Below are 21178 nucleotides of genomic sequence, written 5' to 3' on the forward strand. Positions count from 1 at the left end.
GAAAATGGCATTTCATATCAGACTTTCTGAATCATTTTATTTGCATAAAGTTTCTGATGTTTAAATAAGTAAGTATGTATTGCATAAATTGTTATATTAAAGACATTTGTCTTTTTCTTCTACTGTAGACTCTCCAGACATTTTCTGTCATAGAACCTGTAGATGTATCTTGGGATTGCATGTCATGGTTGGTTATGTTTATATTTGAAATGTCTATATTTTAAAAGGTGAATTTAGCTGGAAGTCAGTCATTTAGTTTGATCACAGGAGTCACAATTTGTAACTGTAATAGTATAAAGTGAAATAAATTATGTAACATATCGTTTTAATGTACTATGTAGGGACAGCCAAGGATCTAGTCAGCTAAGAAGTCTGCTGCCAATCAGGCAGCCTTCCCACTTGCCAGCTGGACTTTAGGGCAGTAACTCAAAGTGAATCCCATTCAAAAGGATAGTTTGAAATAATAATTGGAATATAGTTTTTGAGGTGCTGAACAGATAGTATGTCAGGTTGATGTTGTCTGGCTCCACCCATCTTGCCATTAGTTAGTTGCAGTAGGGTTAAATGAGGCACAGCTAAATTAAGGATACTAATTATAGACATGTGAAAAATGTTAACAGCATGTATTCTGACACTGATTACATTACATAGTGATCCTGTTAACACAAACATCAAAATATATCCTGTATAGCTGGACTGCTACAGTAGTTACCAACAATCTGCTGCTGGAATGGTTATGATGCTTTACTGCTAGATATTAAGTCAAGGCTGTCATAACTTTGACACTGTGAAAGCTGCTAGAAGACAAATTACTTTTAAAATGTACTGTATTCATGTTTGCCCCAGCTGTTCCTCTAGAAGAACTCTGGACAACTCTCCCTCTTATGGTCAACATTTTTGCTTCTGTGTGGAAATTATTATTCATTCTCTCTTACTTTAATACCTTCTGATTATTTTCAGTCTTGGATGTATTTTAGGAGCAATTAATTAAGTGGGTAGTGATCTTCAGTCTTTATATCAGGGTGGACACTTTCTATGAAAGAAACATGAAGATTGGAGTAGATGCTATGACTTTTGATCAGGTTTTAAAGACATGAGATGAATGTTCAGCAATCTCTCTGTTCCTAATCCAGTATGGATTTATTTGCCTTAGTGTTATTAGTCTGCCTAAACATGCGTATGATCAGTTTATTTCTGGGTGACTTTCTATACTTCTGTCATATAAAGCTATTTGTTCTGTGCTACCATGAGCTTCTGTGCTTGGTGATTATTTTTCTTTCAATACTGCCAATGCAGAGTGACAAGTCCTTTTTTTTTGTTTGGTTTGTTTTGTTGTTGTGATTGTTGAATGCTAAGTTTGAAGATGTCCCTTAACTGAACATACTCTTTGAAAAATTGTCATGTGTGGAGTGATGGCTTAAAGAAAACGTGAAAGTCTCTGCAAAGTTTTATACTGTGTCTGCCTCTGCCTGTGTCAGAGTTTAGTAGAACGTGGTTATTTGTGAGCTTGAAGGTGTGTGGATCTACCTGTGTGTTTTGTGAAACATTCAGGAGTTGATTTAGCAAGGTAAAAGCAGTGGCTGGTTTCTTCTGAGCTACTTAATTATAAAAATACATGTGCAAAGATGCTCCTGCACCATGTGCAGAACAAAAAATCATCCAAAGAATATTGGGCAAAGACTCGTCATATGCTTAGAGAAAAACAAAAAAACAGATAGCACTTAAAAGGTTTTTCTGAACTTGTGCACTGCTCTTGTTCAGAACACTTCCATGTTTGTGTGTGCCTCTGAATACATTAATCTCTATAGTGGTCCTTGGAGAAACTTATGGCGTGCTGTAGTTACATTTGGCCCATCATCTGTATTATTAGAGAACCTGCATGCTCTGTGAGAACCACAACTTACAAATGAGCAAATGGTACCAGGTTCAGTGATGTCAGGTATTTCAAGGTCACTCTCTTCTGAGCACAGCTGTACATTATACATTGTAAATAATGTAAATTAGGCTGCTTACAACTTCCTCAGGACCTAAAAGGATCTCCAGGAATGAAAACTCAGGACTGAGGAACAAGCCTTTTACAAGCATACATAAACAGTTCAAGAGGAAAAACTGCCAGAGTTTGCTGGCTTTGCAGAGGTTTTGTTTTGTTTTGTTTTCCAGTGAGGAAATACTATTCACGAAATACCCCTTCACCACTTTCTCTTCTCTAATCCCTATATTGGTGGAATCATAGATGTAAACATTCAGCAATTCATTCCCACAAGGTAAGATTCTGCAGAGGTTTTTTTGTTGTTTTCGTCTTGAAAGCAGATTTAATTTGGTATTTCAAGTTTAAGTAATTGCACTATGTTGTGGTTGGGAAACCCATGGCCCAAAAATTATATAGAAATGCAGCCTAATCTCATATCATCCTTTTTCTTTGTTTGTTTGGGGTTTTTTTTGGTTGGTTGGTTTTGGGTTTTGTTCTGAGTGATTCTCTTGGACAGTACTATAATATGAGTTAGTGTGTGATCTTCACAGTGTTCTTAAAAGGCTTGCTGGACCCTACACAAAGAACAGGCTCTTCTCTTACTAATTCTGAGCCTGCTCTGCATATTCTTGGGAACAACTGATCTTTCTGCATCTCAGTTCAGGAAACATTTTATAATGAAGAGACAAAATTAAGTGATTTCATCCTGTTTATTAAATATGCAGTGGTTATTTTTTCCCCCCTTGCAGTTAGGCATCTAAAATAGCTGGAGATAAATTTTGATTGTGAAATACAAGTGTGTTTTGAGATCCTTCATTACTAATAAAATATTAATATTTTTCCATTCTTTCACGAGGTAATCCTTTACTTAAAATCTCCCAGGGGAGATAAGTGCAATTCTGTATTACACAGGAATCAGAACACAGTATGCAACAGAGGACTGTTTTATAAGAGCTTCAGTTACATACAGTGTAGATGGAGAATCCCCTTATTCCTTAGCTTTCTTACCCTAATTAGTGTTTTGGGGTTTTGTGTTTTTTGTTTGTTTGGGGGTTTTGTGTGTTGGTTTTGTTTTTTTACTATTCCCTCCTACCAAAAAAAAAAAAAGAGTAAAAAACCAAACTAGACTGGTGAATGGAAAAATATTTGTATATAATAAGGTGGATTTGTGGAAAAATAAGTGAGCAGTTCCAATAATAAATTCCTGTGCTTTAGAAGTCCAAAATTTTTGTTGGTCTTATTAGAAGCTGACACAGTGCACAGTCTTGAATACAAGTAAGTAGAAAAGAGGAAGGCTTCTTCCAATGTTTAACTTTTTGTACAGACTGTTATCTGCACTCCTGAATGGTAGCATTCTCTGAACTACCATCATCATTTCACCTCTAGGAGTGCAGCTCCTGCAAGGACCTGTGTTGAGGATGGTGGACAACTTGCAAACTTGCAAATAAGGAGATGCAAAATAGCAATCCAGTCATGGTTTCCCCAAGCTCTATGTCATTGCATTTAACCTAAAATGGAGTGCCTCTATGGAGAAGCAAGATGAATGTCACTCTTAAGGAAATAGCACTAGAAGTGTTTATCCTTCCCCCCCGTAATGATAAAGTAAATTTGAAAAGATAGGAGGAAGTGGAGAGAAATGCCAGTTTAGTATTGTAGCCCTAATAAAAGGATTCTGTGCTTGGGTTGATGACTAGATAGTCACCATTGTTGTGTCTTGTTTGTATGACTCAGAAATGGATGTACATGCTAAGGGTACTTTGTGGTCCAGAGCAGCATCCTTCATGCACCAGAAGTGTGTTAAAGCAACTGTTTGATGGATTCGTTTCACCTGACATCTCTAAATGGCAGGGCTCTGCAAAATAATAAAAACAGCCCTGTGGAGCCATTGTTGTCATTAATTATGCCAAAAGGGAGTGGCTACTTAGCTCCTGTGATGTCTGCACTGAGTATTTAGAAGGTTTGTCTGGGTCAAACCAAAAGTGTATCTAGCCTGGCCTTATAATTTGGATGGTGCCTGGCAGCTGATGCCTATAGAAGAGTGTAAGAATAGATCAGACATCATATTCTTCAGAATACTTTTGCATCCTCAGTGATTTGTGCCTCCATTGCTTATGGTAGAGGTGGTGGCTTTGTATTTTAAAGTCTTTATCCACCATAAAATTATCCATTTTTCCTGGGGCAATGGGTTTCACAGCTCACAGGATGAGGGAGTATCCAGCACATTACTCCTCGTCCTGAAAGAAGCTTCTCATCTATGGCCAATAGAAAAGAAGAGTAAAAGTCAATAGCTACATGTCATGTGTTGAATCTGTTGCTGACATAGAATACCATGCTGCTGCCATGCCAGCTTCTAAATTAAAGTGCTGGCTGGAGCAAAGTATCACGGAGTTTGAAGTTCAGACTGTAACATGAGAGGCTTCCTGTTCCGTGTTCTGCTTTCTGTTTCTGGATTTGGGGTAATGGACTTTTCTGCAGGGATGGCTGTGGGTTGTGGGGCAGGAGAGTGTGTATGGAGGGGCTAGGTCACTGGCTTCTGCATTTTGCTGTGGTTTTCTGCAAGTGGGCTAAGGTATTTGTGCATTAGATCATTTCCAGCAAAGCTCTTTATCTCAGTGGAGAATTTGAATTTATTTTTTTTGTGTTGGGGGAGAAGGGCTTCTGAGAACAGGCCATGATAATGTAAATAAAAAATAAATTGTGAATAAAATTTAACTCAAGAGTAGAGCATATTCCACCTATTAAAAACCTAATGATAACTGTTTCATTAGGCTTCCAAAACTGTTTAAATTATTTGAAATATATCCTAACAGCTGCTCATTGTGGTATTTGAGTGAGAGAAGTTCAGTACCTGAGAGTACAGAGTCTGTATGGCCCGTTTGTAACTGATTTTTCACTAGAATGTCTCAAATATTTAACAGTAGTGCCTAAACCTGGTTACTTTACATGCAGCTCAAATGGCTTTTGTAATTTACTACAGATAACCTGTATCAATAACATCATGGTACATCTTGCACAATCACTGCAAGGACTACTTCTGAATTTCTTGTATCTACTGATAGAGTTTACAAAGGGAAGAACATGGCAGGATCCGCTCCTGTTCTCTGTCTGAACGAGACAGGCTACCTAAGTTATTACCTTGCATCTCTGTGTAGAAATAGTCTTTATCCAAATTAACATCTGGCTATGGAAACTTACATCGTAGAAGGTACTTAGTGTCACAGCCAGGTAAATGGCAATAGTTGAATTGTGAATGGCTAAGACCTGGATTACCTGTATGCTTGCACAGGATCTGTTCTGTGTAGCTGGTGCCTGTCACAGTGGGACTCTGTTACTTGGAAGAAATGTCGAGGTGCTATCACAATCCAAATGATAATGTGGCTGATTTAACACAGTATTGTTCTTAGCTGTCCTGATGCCAGTGGTTTTTCCAAGTGCTTTTTTACTTCAAAAACACAGGTGCATTCATGTGGTTATTATTTTTGAGACTGTCTTCTAGTTTGTATTTCATGTATTTAAAAAATATACTGGTTTTCCTGTGGAGTAAAATTGATGTATTTTCTTACAGAAACAAATGTCCTGTGTATGCAAGTTCAGTTTGGGAGAGTGCTAAAATTGTGCCATATGGGTAGTTCTACTTTCCTCTTTCACTGACTGTTCCTTTGTAAATTGCAGTGTTTAAAAAAACAAAAAAAAAGAAGTAAGAAGAAAAGAGGGTGGTGGTGGTAAAGTGGTATTCATGCAGGAAGATACGTTATAAGGTTTTTCTGAGAATGTAATCTTTGCAGAAGTCTGACCTACATCAGTGATGGGCATTTGTTTATGACCCTGTAGGAGCCTTGAGCATCTAATTTGCACCTGCTGTGCATAATAAGAACCTGGAACAGGTGCCTAATAGAAAGCTTAGGAGAACTATTTTTGGAGATGAACAATATAGGTGGACTCCTTTTGCTATTGCTGCTCCTTGCAGCTTGTGTCAGATATATTGTACCTTAAGGAAAAGGCTTGAGGAAAACCTGGGCTAACCCCTAGTAGCTGCTTGGTAGGTACTGAGGAAGGGCCACTAGGCGTGTCTGGAGATCCAGCACACCCAGGGTTTTCTAGTCAGATAACCACGTTTTCCTGTGGCTGTAGTGGAACTCTGTTGTGGAAATACATCCTGGGAACTGATGGATTTCTGCAGATAAGGCACAAGATACCTGGAGCACTTCATCTCTGCTGTAGAAAAGTTTAACCTATTTCCCATAACAGCAGTACTTTAAATAAGAGCACTGGCATGCAGTCAGCAAATGAGTGTCCTTGCAGAGGACTGGAAAGACGTGTTTACTGGGTGAAGTTCAGCCAGTGGGTGTTTCCAGGTTTTGAACTGCTGGAGTTTACCACTGCTAAGTGAAATGGAATGACCCTCTGAATGCAAAGGAGGAGGACACAGCATTGCAGCCAGCACATTCAGGTGTTCCGTGCTTGGGGCTCCCCAAGGGAGCTGTAGATGGCTTTTTGCTACTGTTGTTTGATGGGTTCAGCTCCTGTGCCTACAACCATTGTTAAAACCTGCTGGAGCTCCTTTTGCCAAGGTTGTTCCGACATTGTTTCTCACTATGTCTGGTGCTGCCAGACTACCTGCCCTGTGCAGCAATGTGTTTGCTTACTGACTGTGAAAGTGGAGTGTTGTGTTTTCGCGAGCGTAAAGAGCCTGCCTGAGTAAATCTCTGCCTGACACACTTGAGCAAGGTTTTCCCTGAACCCCAGGAGGATCTAAATGTTCCTATTGCTGTGTTTTTGAAAGACGTTTCCAGTCAAAAGAAGACTGAACAGAAGGTTACATTGCTGCTCAGCTCTGGGCAAGAAAATGAGGTGGGTACTGTACAAGAGCTAAGGTAATTATGGAGGTGCAGCAAACAATATTTTGTCTTTTAAGCAATGTAAATGCTACAGAGGATGTGAGCCCAAATTCATCCTGCTCACAGGCTAAAGAGACGCTCTTAGTTCCACTTAGCTACACGATTCCTTCACTTTCTGCCTCCATTGTTTGCTTTTTTAATGCTTAAATTCCATATGCTGTTTCCTGCTAGCTATGAAATACCTTTTTTCCCCCTCTCTCTCTCCTGGTTTATATTTCATATACTGCTGAGAAGTGGGGTTTTGAAAGCTGCAAGAGAAAAAAAAATCTAAAGGGCTAGAAGACTAATTTCACAAAGAAGTTACATGGCATGGGGTAGTTGCTGCATGCTGCCTTCTCCCTTACCAATTTGAACTTTGTGCTAGATCAACAAAATCCTGCTGAAGTAAACAGAAACAGAGGCAGAGAAACTTTGCTTTGCACTTGATGTGCAGCGTATAGCACCTCTCTTAAAAGCAAAGGTGCAGAACTGTAAGTTCAAGTGGAGATACAAGCATGGAGCAGATCCAGAGGAGTGTCTCAGAAGGGCACAAGACGGTCTCTGAACAGTTCAGCCTTTACCACACAGCTCAGTACCAAAACCATTCAGCATTTGCTGCTTGCTTTTACTTTTTCTTGGCCATTGCTCAGTAACTCTGAAAACGCCTACAGCATTTTTCAATGTACCATATACCTTACAGTGTGTAGAAAAGGCCAGGGACATAATTCCAAACAAAATGCTGCATAGCCTTCTGCATTTTATCTGTACAGCCTGTTACTCTGTGCCTGGAAGGGTTAATAGTGATTTCTATGGAGTTGCCATGGAGAACTTTTATTTCAAGTAGTATTTCAGAGCAGATGTTTATAGAAGCAGCAGTGATTTGATGTGCAGTTTTAATTATTTGTCAGTTCAGCTTGATTTTATTTGAGTCTGTGTGCCTATAAATGCTGAACAGAGCTGTGTCAGCATTAACAAAATTGGTAGGCCTACAGAGCCAAAAATGTGGAATTGTAAAGGTGATGTTAACAGCACTAGGTAGTTAATGAGGGTAGATTTGTTTGTTTTTTTCAGCATAGGTATTCTAACTCACTCCTTTGGATGGCAAATGTACAATTTTAAGTCTTTTTACTTAGGCCTACACAGCATCTAGCCCTTGAAATAATTACTTGGACCAGCCTCACAGCAGATCTATTGTGGGTTTTTTTTAATAGCTCACCTAAGAAGGTGACATTTTATTTAACATGGAAAGGGTTTTAAATGTCAGCTGTGAGGCTGTCATTCAGCCTAGTATGTGACAGTGTAATCTCTTGGTATGCCCTTTCCCCTTGTTTCTTACCCCTTCTCTCTGAAATCTCATTTATGAGAACACTGGCCATTTGACTGGGGATTTGTGGACGTCACTGCAAGCACTCAAATTGTCCTTGCATGTGCAGTGAATCCAGTGTCCTCCAACTGTGTTGGAATTTATTGTGCAATGCCCTGGCTCAAAATGAGATCCTGAAAATCTCAGACAGACAAATGGCCTTGAAGTAGGTATCATATCTCAGATGAATGATGGCTATGTAATCACATGAACTCTAACCTGCCAGTCTTGTCCCCTTGGCATGTGCAGGGCATCCATCAGCAGGTCACCTCTTCAGGAGGGCAGAACAGCTGGGAGATGTGGCCTGTGGGGATGGAAGCAAGACCACTGTGCTGCCGTAAGGTGGTGGAGAAATGGCACTGCAGAGGCAGACAGAAGTTGTGGGGACAGGGATAGAGAAGAAAAGAGGGTACAGCCATAATCCTTCTCTCCTCTACTAACTGGGGTAAAAGCATAGTATGTTGATGGCTTAAGAGGCCCACCCATGTATTTTAGGCGTTCACCCTGTTATAAACTTAGATTACAGACTGAGGAAAGGAAGGAGGAAAAAGCAACAAAGCACCAGGCATGTAAAACTATTAGCAGGGCTTTAATTGGTAGCAGTGGCTTCTATTCCTATTATTTCTTCATCCCTAAGAGTTGAAAGTGTGAGAAAACTTCTAAATAGAAACAGTTACAGCTTTGAAAAGAAACCTAATGCATGACATCAACATCTGACAGTGATACTGAGTGTCTGTTGTCTTGCAGAAGAAATGCCAGAACACAGAGCTGCTTTCTGCTGACGGTAGTGCCTGGTCCTGCCACCTTAGTGGCAAATACCCAAAGGGGAAATAGAATAACACAGAAGGAAGAAATGCAGTTTGTGTTTAGTGCTGTCTGACTTGCAACATCAGTGCTGGAGACAGGTAGGTTTTGCAGTGACATCAGCTAAGCTTGGGATGGCTGAGCAGAGAGGTCAGGCTGTCCCAACTTGGCTGCAGTTGTGCTGCAAAAGCTGTAATGCTGGCAAGCTAAACTATGTGTAAGCAGAAGGTAGAAGGAAATTAAGTGGCAAAGGCATAAGAGGACAGGTTCTTGGTGGGCTGGGAATGTCTCCAGCAGCCCAGCATTATAACCCAGTCAAACCTTTAAAGTTCTTTGCCTCCCAGGCTGTGATAAGCCATGTGTTGGGTCACAAGCTTTGGGGAAAAGCATCTGCTTTACTGGATCACAAGATGGGGGAGTGATCATGGCTGCAGGCTGTAGCTCAGGAGGAAACAGGACCTAGCAGAGCTCTTTTGGGGGTAGACATGTCCTCTAGCTATAAACCCACAGTGGGAGGAAGCTGTAGCTCTTCCCAGCCTATGTTAGCTACAGTCTGGGCTGTTGGAGAATGTGAGGTCAGATCTGGAATTGCGCTTGGACTGCAGGAGCTGCTGGGACTGCATCAGTGCACATCAGGGAAAGGTAATGGCAACTCCACCACTGCTGTGTTGTGAGGATGACTACGGATGCCCTGGTGTGGACATAGTCCCACAATGACAGAGCTTGGTTGTTTCACTCCACTTGTTTTCCTGGCACCAGGGTCAAATTAAGGATGTGGAGCTGGGTGATGGCTGTAACAGCCCATCCTCTCCTGTATTTGTGTTCTCACAGTAGCCCTCATTCCCAGCATGTCAGCATTGAGTAATTGATTTTTGGTCTCTCCCAACTTGTTTTTTTCCAGCTTGTCTTAATTGCCAGGGCTGTATTAGCTGGCCGTTTAGTTTGGGGTACACCATTAATTTTATGGTTGGTTTTTTTTTTTTTTTTTTCTGATGACCTTAAAATCTCTTTTTCACAGCAGACTGAGTTAGTCCTCCTTTCATTCAATTTATAGCAGAGGTGTTAGTGTAGACCATTAATCTTAACCTGGAGTATTTGGATGAACGATGTAACATTAGGGAAGGATATACCAATATCTACCTATGGTCTATAAATTAGCTATGAGTTTTTTTGGTAGCTTATGGCATCCCTAAGAATGTGAACAGGGAAAAGAATAAATTACTCAAAACCCATAACATTTCCAGGGGCTAAATCACTCTTTTGTGAATGGTGTATACTTTGAATTTTCTTCTCCAGAATTTAATTTACTGGTCAACAATGACACAGGTAAGTCAGCAGCAGCAATGAGAGCAGCAAATTTTTGAGGGAAAGTAGCCTGTTAATTTTCTTTTAAAGGAAAATGACAACTAACCAAACCCAAGCACATAACAATAACCCCCACTCCATCTTGCAACTCAGAACACAGACACATACAATAAACCTATTTGAAACTGGTAGTAACTGCTATGGGGGTAAAGTGCAAGACTGCCGATTGAGCTATGAATCCATTTCCTCTTTGCTAGGGAGAAGAAACCCACATAGCAATATTCAACATGTAGGAAGAAAAATCTCAAGGGAAATGCTGTGACTTCTATCTCATTTTCAGTACCACACTAGTTTTGGTTTTGGTTGAAGAAGCAGAATTATTTGCAAAATACCAGCTCATTGTCAGCAGGCAGCTTTTTGGAGTTGATTGTAAATGAACTGCACTTTGAAGCAATCTCTCATTTGGAGGTGTGGGTCCCTGGGAGAGTGGCTGCAGCTGTCACTCTTGCAGTCTCCTTTGGCCATGAGGTATGTTATGGGTTCTGATTCAAGGGGTATGTAGGCTTTACTATTGACTGTAAATGGGAATGGTAGTTTGAGCAATACTTTTCATTCTGGTTTAGAGTGTGTAAATTTAATGCTTGAAATGAGCAAGGAAAAGAAAGCAGTTAAATGATACTTGCATGTTTCTGTCCTAGAGTCTTCAACCTCAGCTCTGGGGGTGCCACTCCTGAATTTTCTCACTTGATATTTAAATATGTCTTTATTCCAATGGCAGAAACAAAAGGCCTTTGATCTTCTTGTGGAAGTGAAATATGTTGCTTGCTTTTTGTCATGGGGGTTCTTTAGACAGTTTCAGCACAGAATAACCCAACCAAGCATAAAACCCAACCCCTTCAAAAATGTGCCTTAAAACTTCGCCTTTCTTTTTTTAAACTGTGAATCCTGCTGTGCAGATGCCTGGCTTTTTTTCTGACCTGCTGAATACTGGAACTAAAGCAAAACATATCTTGTGCTCTCTCTTTGACACAATTCAGCGCATGTTGATGGAATCAGAGGAGCAGTATTTTGGCAAAAACACCCAAAATCCTAACACAGGCTGCCTGATGTTTCATTTCAGGTTATAAACTGGATTACAACATGCTTTTGCCCTGTAGGCATTACCCAGGGAAACCAAGCTGCCTGCCTGATGCATAAAACCAATGTGGCTAAATGACTGCCAAGTGGAAAGTAAATCATGGACACCAAATCTGTATTTTTAGCAGGAATTTGGATTACATTTCAGTAATGATAAATGATTATTAATACTATTTACCTCATCAGTCCAAGAATGGAATAAATACTATCTTCTGGAAACTGTGATTAAAGATATTAGGAGCAACATTTTAAATTCCTAAAATAACTATATCTGTCCTAATTAAGTCAGACTAGCACAGACAGTATTTAAACCCTACACTTTTCCTTCTTGATGCAAATGGACCTTTGTGTCCTTTGGTCTGTGGGAAGCTTTGTTAGCCTCAGTTAGCTGAAATACTTGCATATGATTTGTTTTTTTCAAAAGAAAAGATACACTGTATTTAGAGGATGCAAATGCTACCTTGTCTGCAAAACCCACCAGCTGTTATGCTGAAAACAAAGCTAATTCAGTGCTGTTTCACTTCAGTAATGTCTATGCATTCACAAGCACTTTTTCAAGACTTCTGGTGCACAGCTGAAAAATACCAGACACCAAATTTCTTTTTATTTCCTTTTGGTAACAGCCTGGCAAGGTCTGAACCAGTCTGTGATTTATACAATTAAAAAAAAAAAACCACAAATAAATAGATTAACTAAGAGAACACACCTTTGCATTCATGTTTGTACAAAAGCTGAACAGTCGATTAACTTTGATTCTTGTCTTCCTTAAATGTGAGTTTACTAATTACTGCCGTAAATACTTGACTGGCATCAGAGTCAGGTCAAATGCACAGCTTTGTAGCTGAAGAAACTGCTGCTGGTTTGTGTGTCAGTAGCACAGCTTTCTAAAAGAGATTCTTTGCTTCTGCTTTAAACATCTGGAGAGACAAAGAGCGTTTGTGGAGTCTTTTGTTGTTGCTGAAAGTTTGAACGGGGAAGAATTACGTTCCAGGAAATACTCCAAATCCTGGAAAAATCAGAGTGCGGTCGTTAAGTGTTAAGCTTTTATCTCCCTCATAAACGAAAGTGCTTTTGTTTCATCTGTGGTGGCTGTCCTAGTAATGGACGTTACGTAATATTTACTCTTCCCTTCGGAGTTAAATCCCTTTTCCGATTTGTGAGGAGTATTTGCATATGTATTTCTTAGCTGCATTGACATGCCAGATGCACAGTGGTAGCTGTCTCCGCCTGCTAATCCTGTAATAACATTCTGGTGACCAAATTCAATGGCACTGCGCGGAGCCTCGAAACAGCTGATTGCTGAGTAGGGAGGAAAAAAAATAACCCAGCGAATCTCGTTGCAGCTCTCTGCTGCATCCCTATCCCACAATGCCTTGCACCATTTGCTGCAGTCTTCATACCCAGGCTGAGTGAGAAAAAGATCTGCTAAATAAAGATTGATTGGTTTGAATCCTGAAGGGGTCTCCCACTTGTAAATGACCCGGGGGGGAGAAAAAAATTCATGACGACTTCACTGGGCCTCCTCTTATTCTTCCATTTTTCTTTCCACCTGTCCTCTTCGTGGAATGGAGCATCATTCCTTAGAGCACAGAATCTGTTGTGCATCTAATGATGGCTATGCTGTGATAGGGATTCTTAAACAGTTTTATGCCTGAGGCTTGAAATATTAACAGATGATGGTTTGTTCATTTGGATTACTGCGGAACTGCAGCTCCGTCCCTGCAAGGATTTTATCCTCAGCACTGCACTGATTAAGCTATTTTTCTACAAAGATGGGTAGGTCTAAAATGCTCAGGTTTGCTCAGTGTTATTCCTGGTGTCTGCTGCTGGATTGCTCCTTCTGTTTTGGCCCCTGATTGTTCATTATGCTTCTGCATGCTGTAAGAATTAAGAGGGTTGCTGTGTTTTAAACAAGGCACCAAGCTGATTGCAAGAGTGGGAGAGGAAGGAATGCAAATTTTGCTTATCCAGCCTTTTGCACAAGTGGAGTGTGTGTCAGGTATGATTATTAATTTGCTTGGTGTGCTCTGTATCGGCTAATTTTGGGGCTGCTGCTAGAAATGGCTTGAATATGTTCTTTATTCTTACAGACTTTGGACAAGCAGTACATCTGTTTTAAGAAGTCTTAAACCCCACTTCCCCCAACCCTTGAAGCAGCATTATTGAGGTTACCCACCCTTTCTTGCAGCTCTTGAGGCCTAACTGTTCCTTTGGAAACGTTGCCATTGGAAACCTATTCATTCATAATACATTAATAGACCCTCTGGGTTGCGAATACCATTGATGAGAAGAGGATGAACAAGCTGCAAGTAATTTGTTCTCCTTGGGCTGTACTTTCAGGCTAGTTTCAGGTCTGGCTGGGTGGAGTTCAGTGATAGTAGTGTAACAGCAACAGAGAATTCTGCTCTTTTAGGAATAAATCCTGGGAACCAAACAGGCAGTTTCAAGTTTGCCAATATTCTTTACTCATCTGGGCTGTGAAAACGAATAGAGAATTTGATAACTCATGAGGAATTCCAGAGCTCATGTGAAGATACCTGTGTAAAGGGTGCATGTTCCTGTTACATGTCTCTGTTTATCTGAAACAGCTCTTCTGAAATCGTTATCTGCTGTACCCTGACATTTTAAAATCCTTTTCTAGTGGTATAGGAAGTTCTTTTCATATGGGTGGGGCCGCACCCTGACTTTCATTCCTGAAGGCGCGCATGCATAGCAGGGCAAGGCTTTGCACTAGCATAGAGAGCCATTGTTTTCTCATTTCTTTGTTGTACAGTATATTTTGAATGAAAATTGATTATTGTATTCTCAGCAGAAGGAAGAAGAACAATGATATTTTAGGGGTTGCTGGAAGGATAACAATCTGTGAGCCTCAAGGAATGACAAAGGGTGTACATTTCAGAACTCTTCTGCACTTGATTGAGCAAACCTGGACAGGGCTTTCAGTGTGTGCTTCTTACAGATACATGGGTGGGGTTTTGTTTGGTGCATCATTTTGTAAATCTTTGGCTTTGTATGTTTAAATTATGAAGTTAAACTGTATGGAGAAGTGATTCTCAGACTTGCTTTCAAAGCTCATGCTTCATCTTCTCTTCATTATGGTGAACCTCTGAAACGAGCTCTGGCAGTTTCCGAGCTCGGCAGATGCTACTACAAAAAAAAAAGAGACTATTTTATTTTCCCGTCAAAGTATCTTTATTTTGGGGAATCTCTCACTGGTAATACAGCTGAAACTTGTGTTGCTGTTTTGAGGAACTGCTGCAAGCACAGAAGCAAATCAGAATGAATGCTGTCTTTGGTTAAATTCAAAATCATCGTCTAAAATCTGCAGCTCTTCCTCAAATAGTCTTTGTGCAGTTGCTTTCATTTAGTCAGTCGGCAAAATTTCCTTCTTGTAGCTACATTATATTCATCAAAATTCATCAGAGGTAGAGTTGGCTCAGGGAGGATTCAGAATCCTGGAAATTCTGCTCCAAAAGTGGTGGGGTTTTTTTTGTTTGTTTGTTGGTTGGGTTTTTTTAATGAACCCCTTCAGTGAGAAGTATCTGTACCAGGTAGTGGCCAATGCTTGAAATGTACTTGTATGTTTCGAACTTGATATATGTGAGCAGAGGGGATAAATGATGATCATGGCCTGCCGTGTTCCAGACAAAACATTAAATATTAAATGCACTTGTTTCTGAATTGTTAATGGTTTCTTTCACTGACAAAGCTTAAAGTGTGAACATTTGAAAATTAAAGAGGCTGTCATGAGCTTTATGCATGAAATGATAAGAATCAGCTGACTTCAAGTGAGATTGGGGGGAATGTGAAAGACTGAAATGAAGATCAACTTAAATCAGTGTGAACTTTTTCAGGCAGCAGTTTTCCTTGCATAAAAACTATTTGCTGGTGAGCTGTACTTTATGGCAGAAAGATGAAATTACAAAAAAATACCTGGTTGCTGGAGAACTTTCTTCTGTTAAATGACAGGCAGGAATCATTTGAGGCCTATGCTTTCATATCTGAAGCGTGGATTGTTTTCTATAGTCTGTGTTTAATCTGTAACAAAAAAACAACCCCCAAACCACACTTTTCATCATGTATCAGTGTCCAGTTTGGAAATTGTGCTTTTGGTAAGAAGCCTTCCTGTTTCTGATTATCTTCTTTTGTTTGTGTCCCCACCCCGTACTTTTGGAGAGGGAGAGTGGGAGGCAAACACAGCTGCATCAGTGCTGAAATGGATTTTCTTTTGAAACACATCACTGAAATTCCACATTCTCTGCTGCCAAAGGCATGAATACGCTAATGAATATTTGATAGTCTGCTCTTCCTACACCGTTTTGTGAAAGCTAGATATTTTTGTTTCACTTCTTGTAAAGCCATTTGTGACTCAGGCTTTTAAAAAGTAACATGGGTTCCTAATTGGTCTCCTAAGCCTTATTGTGTGTGATTTATGACATTTAAATTAATTTGTACTTATGTAATATTCACATTTTTGGTTTGTTATGGAGAGAGAAATGAAAAAAGCAAAACTATTAATCCTGAAATCGTGCCTATTTGTCTCACAAACATGATACTTCATGAGTATTACAACCGTCTTTAACCTTGCAGATTTCCCTTTCTTGGGAAAAAAGGAAACAAAAGGGCCTGCTATAAGCATTTTGTGTCAAATTAACGCCAGTTACTGCTGTCAGTTAGTGAGGCGGTTCCACAGGAACCTGTTATCAGGGAAGTCAGTACAGCGTGATCTGTAACCACTGTTCATTATCCTAGAGAGCCACTTGCTCAGTGTAGTAAGTAAAGCATACCGGTCCAGATGAATACATACCTCAGGAAGAACATCATGAATTCAGCTCTAACAGATCAGTGTGCTATGCATTCAGCAGAGGAAGATGATCTGATGTAGTGCTGCCAATAAAATGCTACAGGTCATATGGATCATTGTTGAACTGAGTGACCTTTGAATGAGCACAATTCGCACTGAGGCAGAGGGCTTGTTATTGCCGTCCTCAGAAGCCCAAATTGCCCTTAAGCCAAATAGCAAATTATCTAAAATGGGTGATGAAAAACTGAGGTAGAAAATGTCTAGGGAAGAAGTTATTACCTCAAGATTGTACCCGCAGTGAAGAAGCACACCTGGGCTCTCTGCTCACACAGAAGACAAGCCCTTGTTTCACTGTGGGTGTGGGAGAACTGGCAGAATTCAATGCTGTGACAGAGATGCTGCGGTCATCTCCCCTGGGAATGAGCCTTCCAGCACTCCAGCCTGCTAGAAATGCTGATGGAGAGGAGTTCTTGCTGGGCCACCCTGCCAGGGGCTCTCTGCTTATCAGGTTTTCCTAAAATATTTTAGCAGGCAGTTTATTTCTCTCTGAGGTTGCTTCCTTTCTTTTCCTCCTTAATTTTTCTCTCCTTGTGCCTTGTTTCTGGACAGCAGAAGTTTTAAGCCTGGTGTTATTCCTTAAGCCTGCAATTTTAATTCTGTCAGTCAATAGTTTTGGTGTTTGTTGTGGGGTTTTTTGTGTTTGTGGGTTTTGGTGGTTTTTTTTTTGTTTTGGGTGGTGGTTGGTTTGTTGTTTTTTTTCCTTACCCTTTTAATTAATGCATTTTGTGCCAGGATTATGAAGAGTCTTCAGTCATAAAAACGTGATTCTTACTACCCTTTTCTACCTGGAACACTATTTTCTTGCATTTATGATTTGGATACACTTCACGTATCCTTCACCCTACCTTTGCTGATTCTCAGCATCCATCAGTTGCCTCTTCTTTGCTCAGTTTCTTCTATCATGAGGCTTTTTCACCTACCTCTTCCCAGTTGCTAATGCAGAGTTTAAGCACTTCCATCCTACAGGCTGACAGGTTCTGGAGGTTCCTTCTCGCCATCTCCCTGTAGCCCAAACCTGCTATACCTTCATCAATACCAGCATTGAAAAGAAAAAATAATGTTAGGTGAAGCATTTTCAAACTCTTGCCTGTGATGTGACTGGCTGATGCAGTCCCCCTTGAAGCATTTTGCCAGCAGTACTGTACCCTCAAGAAATCCTATGTTAGCACTTGCTGAACTTACTGGCACAAAAATGTTTCTGTTGTAGGATGTCTTTAAAAGCAGACAGCCCTGTTACTCTTTCAATCCAGAGGCAACATACCTTTCCAGAATGCCTATTCAGAAGTGGTGTAGATTTGGCTGAGTGTTTTTGAGGATCTCACACTAATAAACCATTTTAGGAGTTTAATTCTTCACTACTTGATTCTATATGGAAACATGAATTCTTGCATGAAGATGAAATGCGAGTGAATTAGTTGTTGATTTTATCATGTCATGGAGTTTCTCAGCCATTTTTCTTCTTTTTTTTTTCTTTTCCTCATCCCACTCCAGCAGTGTGCAGGGTAGAAGGGAACAGGACCCATATGTCAGTGGTCTAGGATGGCCAGTGAAGGCTCCAGTATCCCAAGTCCCGTGGTCCGTCAGATCGACAAGCAGTTTCTGATTTGCAGCATATGCCTGGACCGCTACAAGAACCCCAAAGTGCTTCCTTGCCTGCACACTTTCTGTGAGAGGTAAGTCCTTTCCTCTTGTTTGTAACTAGGTGTTTGTGCAACAAGCATAGAACTCTACATCTTTCAGTGGACAGAGACTGTTGTCTTTACTTGTTGAAGTCAGGTTAAGGCACAATAAAAGTCTGGGAAGGCCGGAGAGACAGGGATGTAGAAGAACACTGTTATTTGTGGCAGGAAGAGACAGCAGTAGAATATTAGGAATACATTATGTAACAATAAATAAAAAGTAAATCAAATTAAACTAGTCTTTATAGTAAAACCAGCATGGAAGGTGATAGCAATCAGAATTTGGACCTCAAATTAATAGCCTCCAATTTATACTGACTGTTCTATAATTACAAACAATGAACCCCTTTCTTTGTTGGTTTACCGAGCAGAGAAATAATTATCCCATCCTGTAATGCCCAAGGGTGAGACATGATATATACATTATTAATAACCAGTGGTTAAGTGTCTTCATTATTCTGCAGCTTAGTTGACCAAAATGGAAAAACTTTGAAAAGAGATATGATAAGACAGCAACCTGCTCTCTGCTCTATTCAGCTGAATGACTTGAATCTACTGAAGTGATATTTTAATATTATCTACTGAATGGTGGGGGGAATACAGCATCTGCAGAAAAATTATCAGAATTCATGATTAGAGTTCTTTATCTGATGATGGGATGCAGCTCTGTGAACTACATATTGCATGGCATGAGAATTATAATAAATGACATTTTTAGTGAACATTTAGTTTGGGCAGTTTCCACCTCTTAAAATTGTGGTGCAGGCATCTAATTTTGTGCAGGATGTAAGAAAAATTGTGGATCTCTTCAGTGTGTCAGGTGCAATTGTCTTTGGTAGAACAGGAAAACTCACCTTTACAGAAGTCAGCAGCGACACTTGCTGAAGTCAGTGAAGTCAAGATTTTCACCACCATGCCTCTAAGTTTCCTGACTTCAGTTCACGTGTAAATCCTAAGGTCAGCTTCTGGTTTTCACTGTAATCCTCTTAACGCTGATCTGGTTATGGAGAGAGGCTGGAAGGACTCTCCCACAGTGTACTACTGATGTACAAAACCTAAGCTCTCCTTTCATGGAGCCCTTACTGGGGGGTCAGGAGGAGAGCTGCCAAGGGAGGATGAACAGTGGTGCAAGCAAAAGTCCTTGGAAGTGGATAAGAGCTATGTAGCCATGCAAGGTCAAACTTTCTTGGTTGGCATTTCTTGAGGAATTTTGTGTAGCACTGCTCCCGTTTTAGACTCCCTGAGAACTGCATTCTGTGAAGCTTCCTGTGCATATAGGACTCCACCGAACTGCTTGCATGCCTAGGAACTGCTAACTTGATTTTCAAGTCCAGAAGTGTCACTGTCACCTGTACCAGTCTGCTGCATATTGTTGCTCACAGTAGTTCTGTACCAGTTTCTGTGAAACAGAGCTTCTTCTAAAAAAACCTCACAACACCACCTCCCTTTCATACTCAAACACAAACAAAACTCTCCTCCAAAACTCTCTGTAACATAAACTGTGATAACCTAGGACATGCCTCTCTCTGTAGTAAAAAGAGCTATGTTGATTCTGGCTAACTGCCAAATAACTTTCCTAATCCAAATAAATGGAAGATTTTTCATTGGCTTTATTGGGACCAGATTTTAGCTCTGAAACTAAATGCACAAATGCAAGATAGTAAAGGAGATTCTATTAGAAAGATGGGTCAACCACTGGTTAGTCAGTTAAAGACACAGGCTCAAATACTTGGTGCAGTAATTTAATGTCTGTTAAACTTTATCTGATAGTGTACATTTTTTTGCTGTTGTGTGAGCAGGATGCAGTAGATATTTGGAAGCATGGATCCACTCTCCACAAGTATCTCAAAGAAGGGCACATAATTCTTACAATGTTGTCATCTTATTGAACCTTTTTTCATGTGGAAGAGAAAAAAGGTTTAAAGGCAAAGAAAAATAAAGTCCCCATAACCACTTTTATTTCTGAAGCCTGGTGATGCACCTTTCCTTTTGCAAGAAGGGGTAGCACTATTTCAAACCAATTCTTAAACTGAAGGGAGTTTTTTTTTCCCTCTTTGATCATACTTTGCCTCTCTTTTTCTCCCCTTCCACCTCCCTTCCCCATAGGTGCTTACAGAATTACATTCCAGCCCATAGCTTAACCCTTTCCTGCCCGGTGTGCCGCCAGACCTCCATTCTACCAGAGAAAGGGGTTTCTGCACTCCAGAACAACTTCTTTATCACCAACCTGATGGATGTCCTGCAACGAACGCCGGACAACAGCATTGAAGAGTCCTCCATCTTGGAGACTGTCACTGCTGTTGCTGCAGGCAAACCGCTCTCCTGTCCCAATCATGATGGAAATGTAAGTGAGATGAACTCCTGTGATATGCAGGTGCTGATATGTGCTGAGTGGTCTGGTTTGTCATGGATCTTTTGTTCTAAAAACATTGTCAGGGAGTTGGAATCACAATAGTTATTTGATTTTTGTGTCCACAAAAGACAAGCAATTCTTTACTCAAATGCTGTTAGTGGAACATCTTAAAGTAGCCAGGATATTATTTCCATCTTACCAGCTATCTTGGATTATACTGTCTTTTAGTACATTTGGGCAAAACTGTTGTTCTGCAAGTGCTGAGCCTTGTGTCTTTGCCTCTTTGAGATGGGTAGACATGGATCGACTACTGCAGTGGGAATCTACATGTTTCTTCACGCAGTATGTGGCAGGGACCTTAGAAGTCAGACTGATCTGCATACTGAGGCAGTACCAAAAGCTGTGTGATCATATTAACATGCAGCCAAATTAAAGGGTGTGCTAGTTCAGAGTGTTTGGGGTCAGCACAGGCTAGAAACAGAAAGCTTCTCTTTATCTGCAGTGCTTTGTGTATCTCTCATATTGGTTCTTGAAGGCTGTTTTGTTGTGTTTTGGTGTGGTTGTTTTTTCCCCTGTGCCTACTTTTTTTGCCTGGCATCCACCTTCAAATCATATCAGTGTATTCACTGGCAGGTACCTCCAACTGAGTAAGCATTCCTAGGTTCTTAGAAACACACCTCTAACTCTACTTACTTAATTTTCAGTGTTAACCTCTGTGGCTTCATGGTAGGCATATGAGCTCCTGTTTCATAGCAGGCATATGGAAACGTGTCAGTGGACCACATTGCAAAGCTGAGTGATACTGTGTTGTAAACTGAATGCTTTGC

The 21178-nt window shown here is 40.4% G+C and overlaps 1 protein-coding gene across 16 annotated transcripts in view; it reads left to right on the plus strand.

Moving 5' to 3' along the window:
* Positions 1 to 21178, plus strand: part of TRIM2 (tripartite motif containing 2) — a 112685-nt gene that overhangs the window by 60186 nt on the left and 31321 nt on the right. For 7 of the 16 annotated variants that reach the window (XM_054165366.1, XM_054165361.1, XM_054165313.1 and 4 more), the window contains 2 exons: positions 17811 to 17992; positions 20105 to 20342. In XM_054165366.1, coding sequence (XP_054021341.1) covers positions 17859 to 17992; positions 20105 to 20342 — 372 coding nt within the window. In that variant the 5' untranslated portion in view covers positions 17811 to 17858. Of the gene's footprint in view, positions 1 to 2160; positions 2265 to 6735; positions 6821 to 12841; positions 13232 to 17810; positions 17993 to 20104; positions 20343 to 21178 lie in introns of those variants that run through there. The other 9 variants (XM_054165302.1, XM_054165320.1, XM_054165346.1 and 6 more) reach the window with 7 other exon arrangements.

The sequence above is a fragment of the Dryobates pubescens genome, chromosome 1 (assembly GCF_014839835.1).
Source record: "Dryobates pubescens isolate bDryPub1 chromosome 1, bDryPub1.pri, whole genome shotgun sequence".
NCBI lineage: Eukaryota > Metazoa > Chordata > Aves > Piciformes > Picidae > Dryobates > Dryobates pubescens.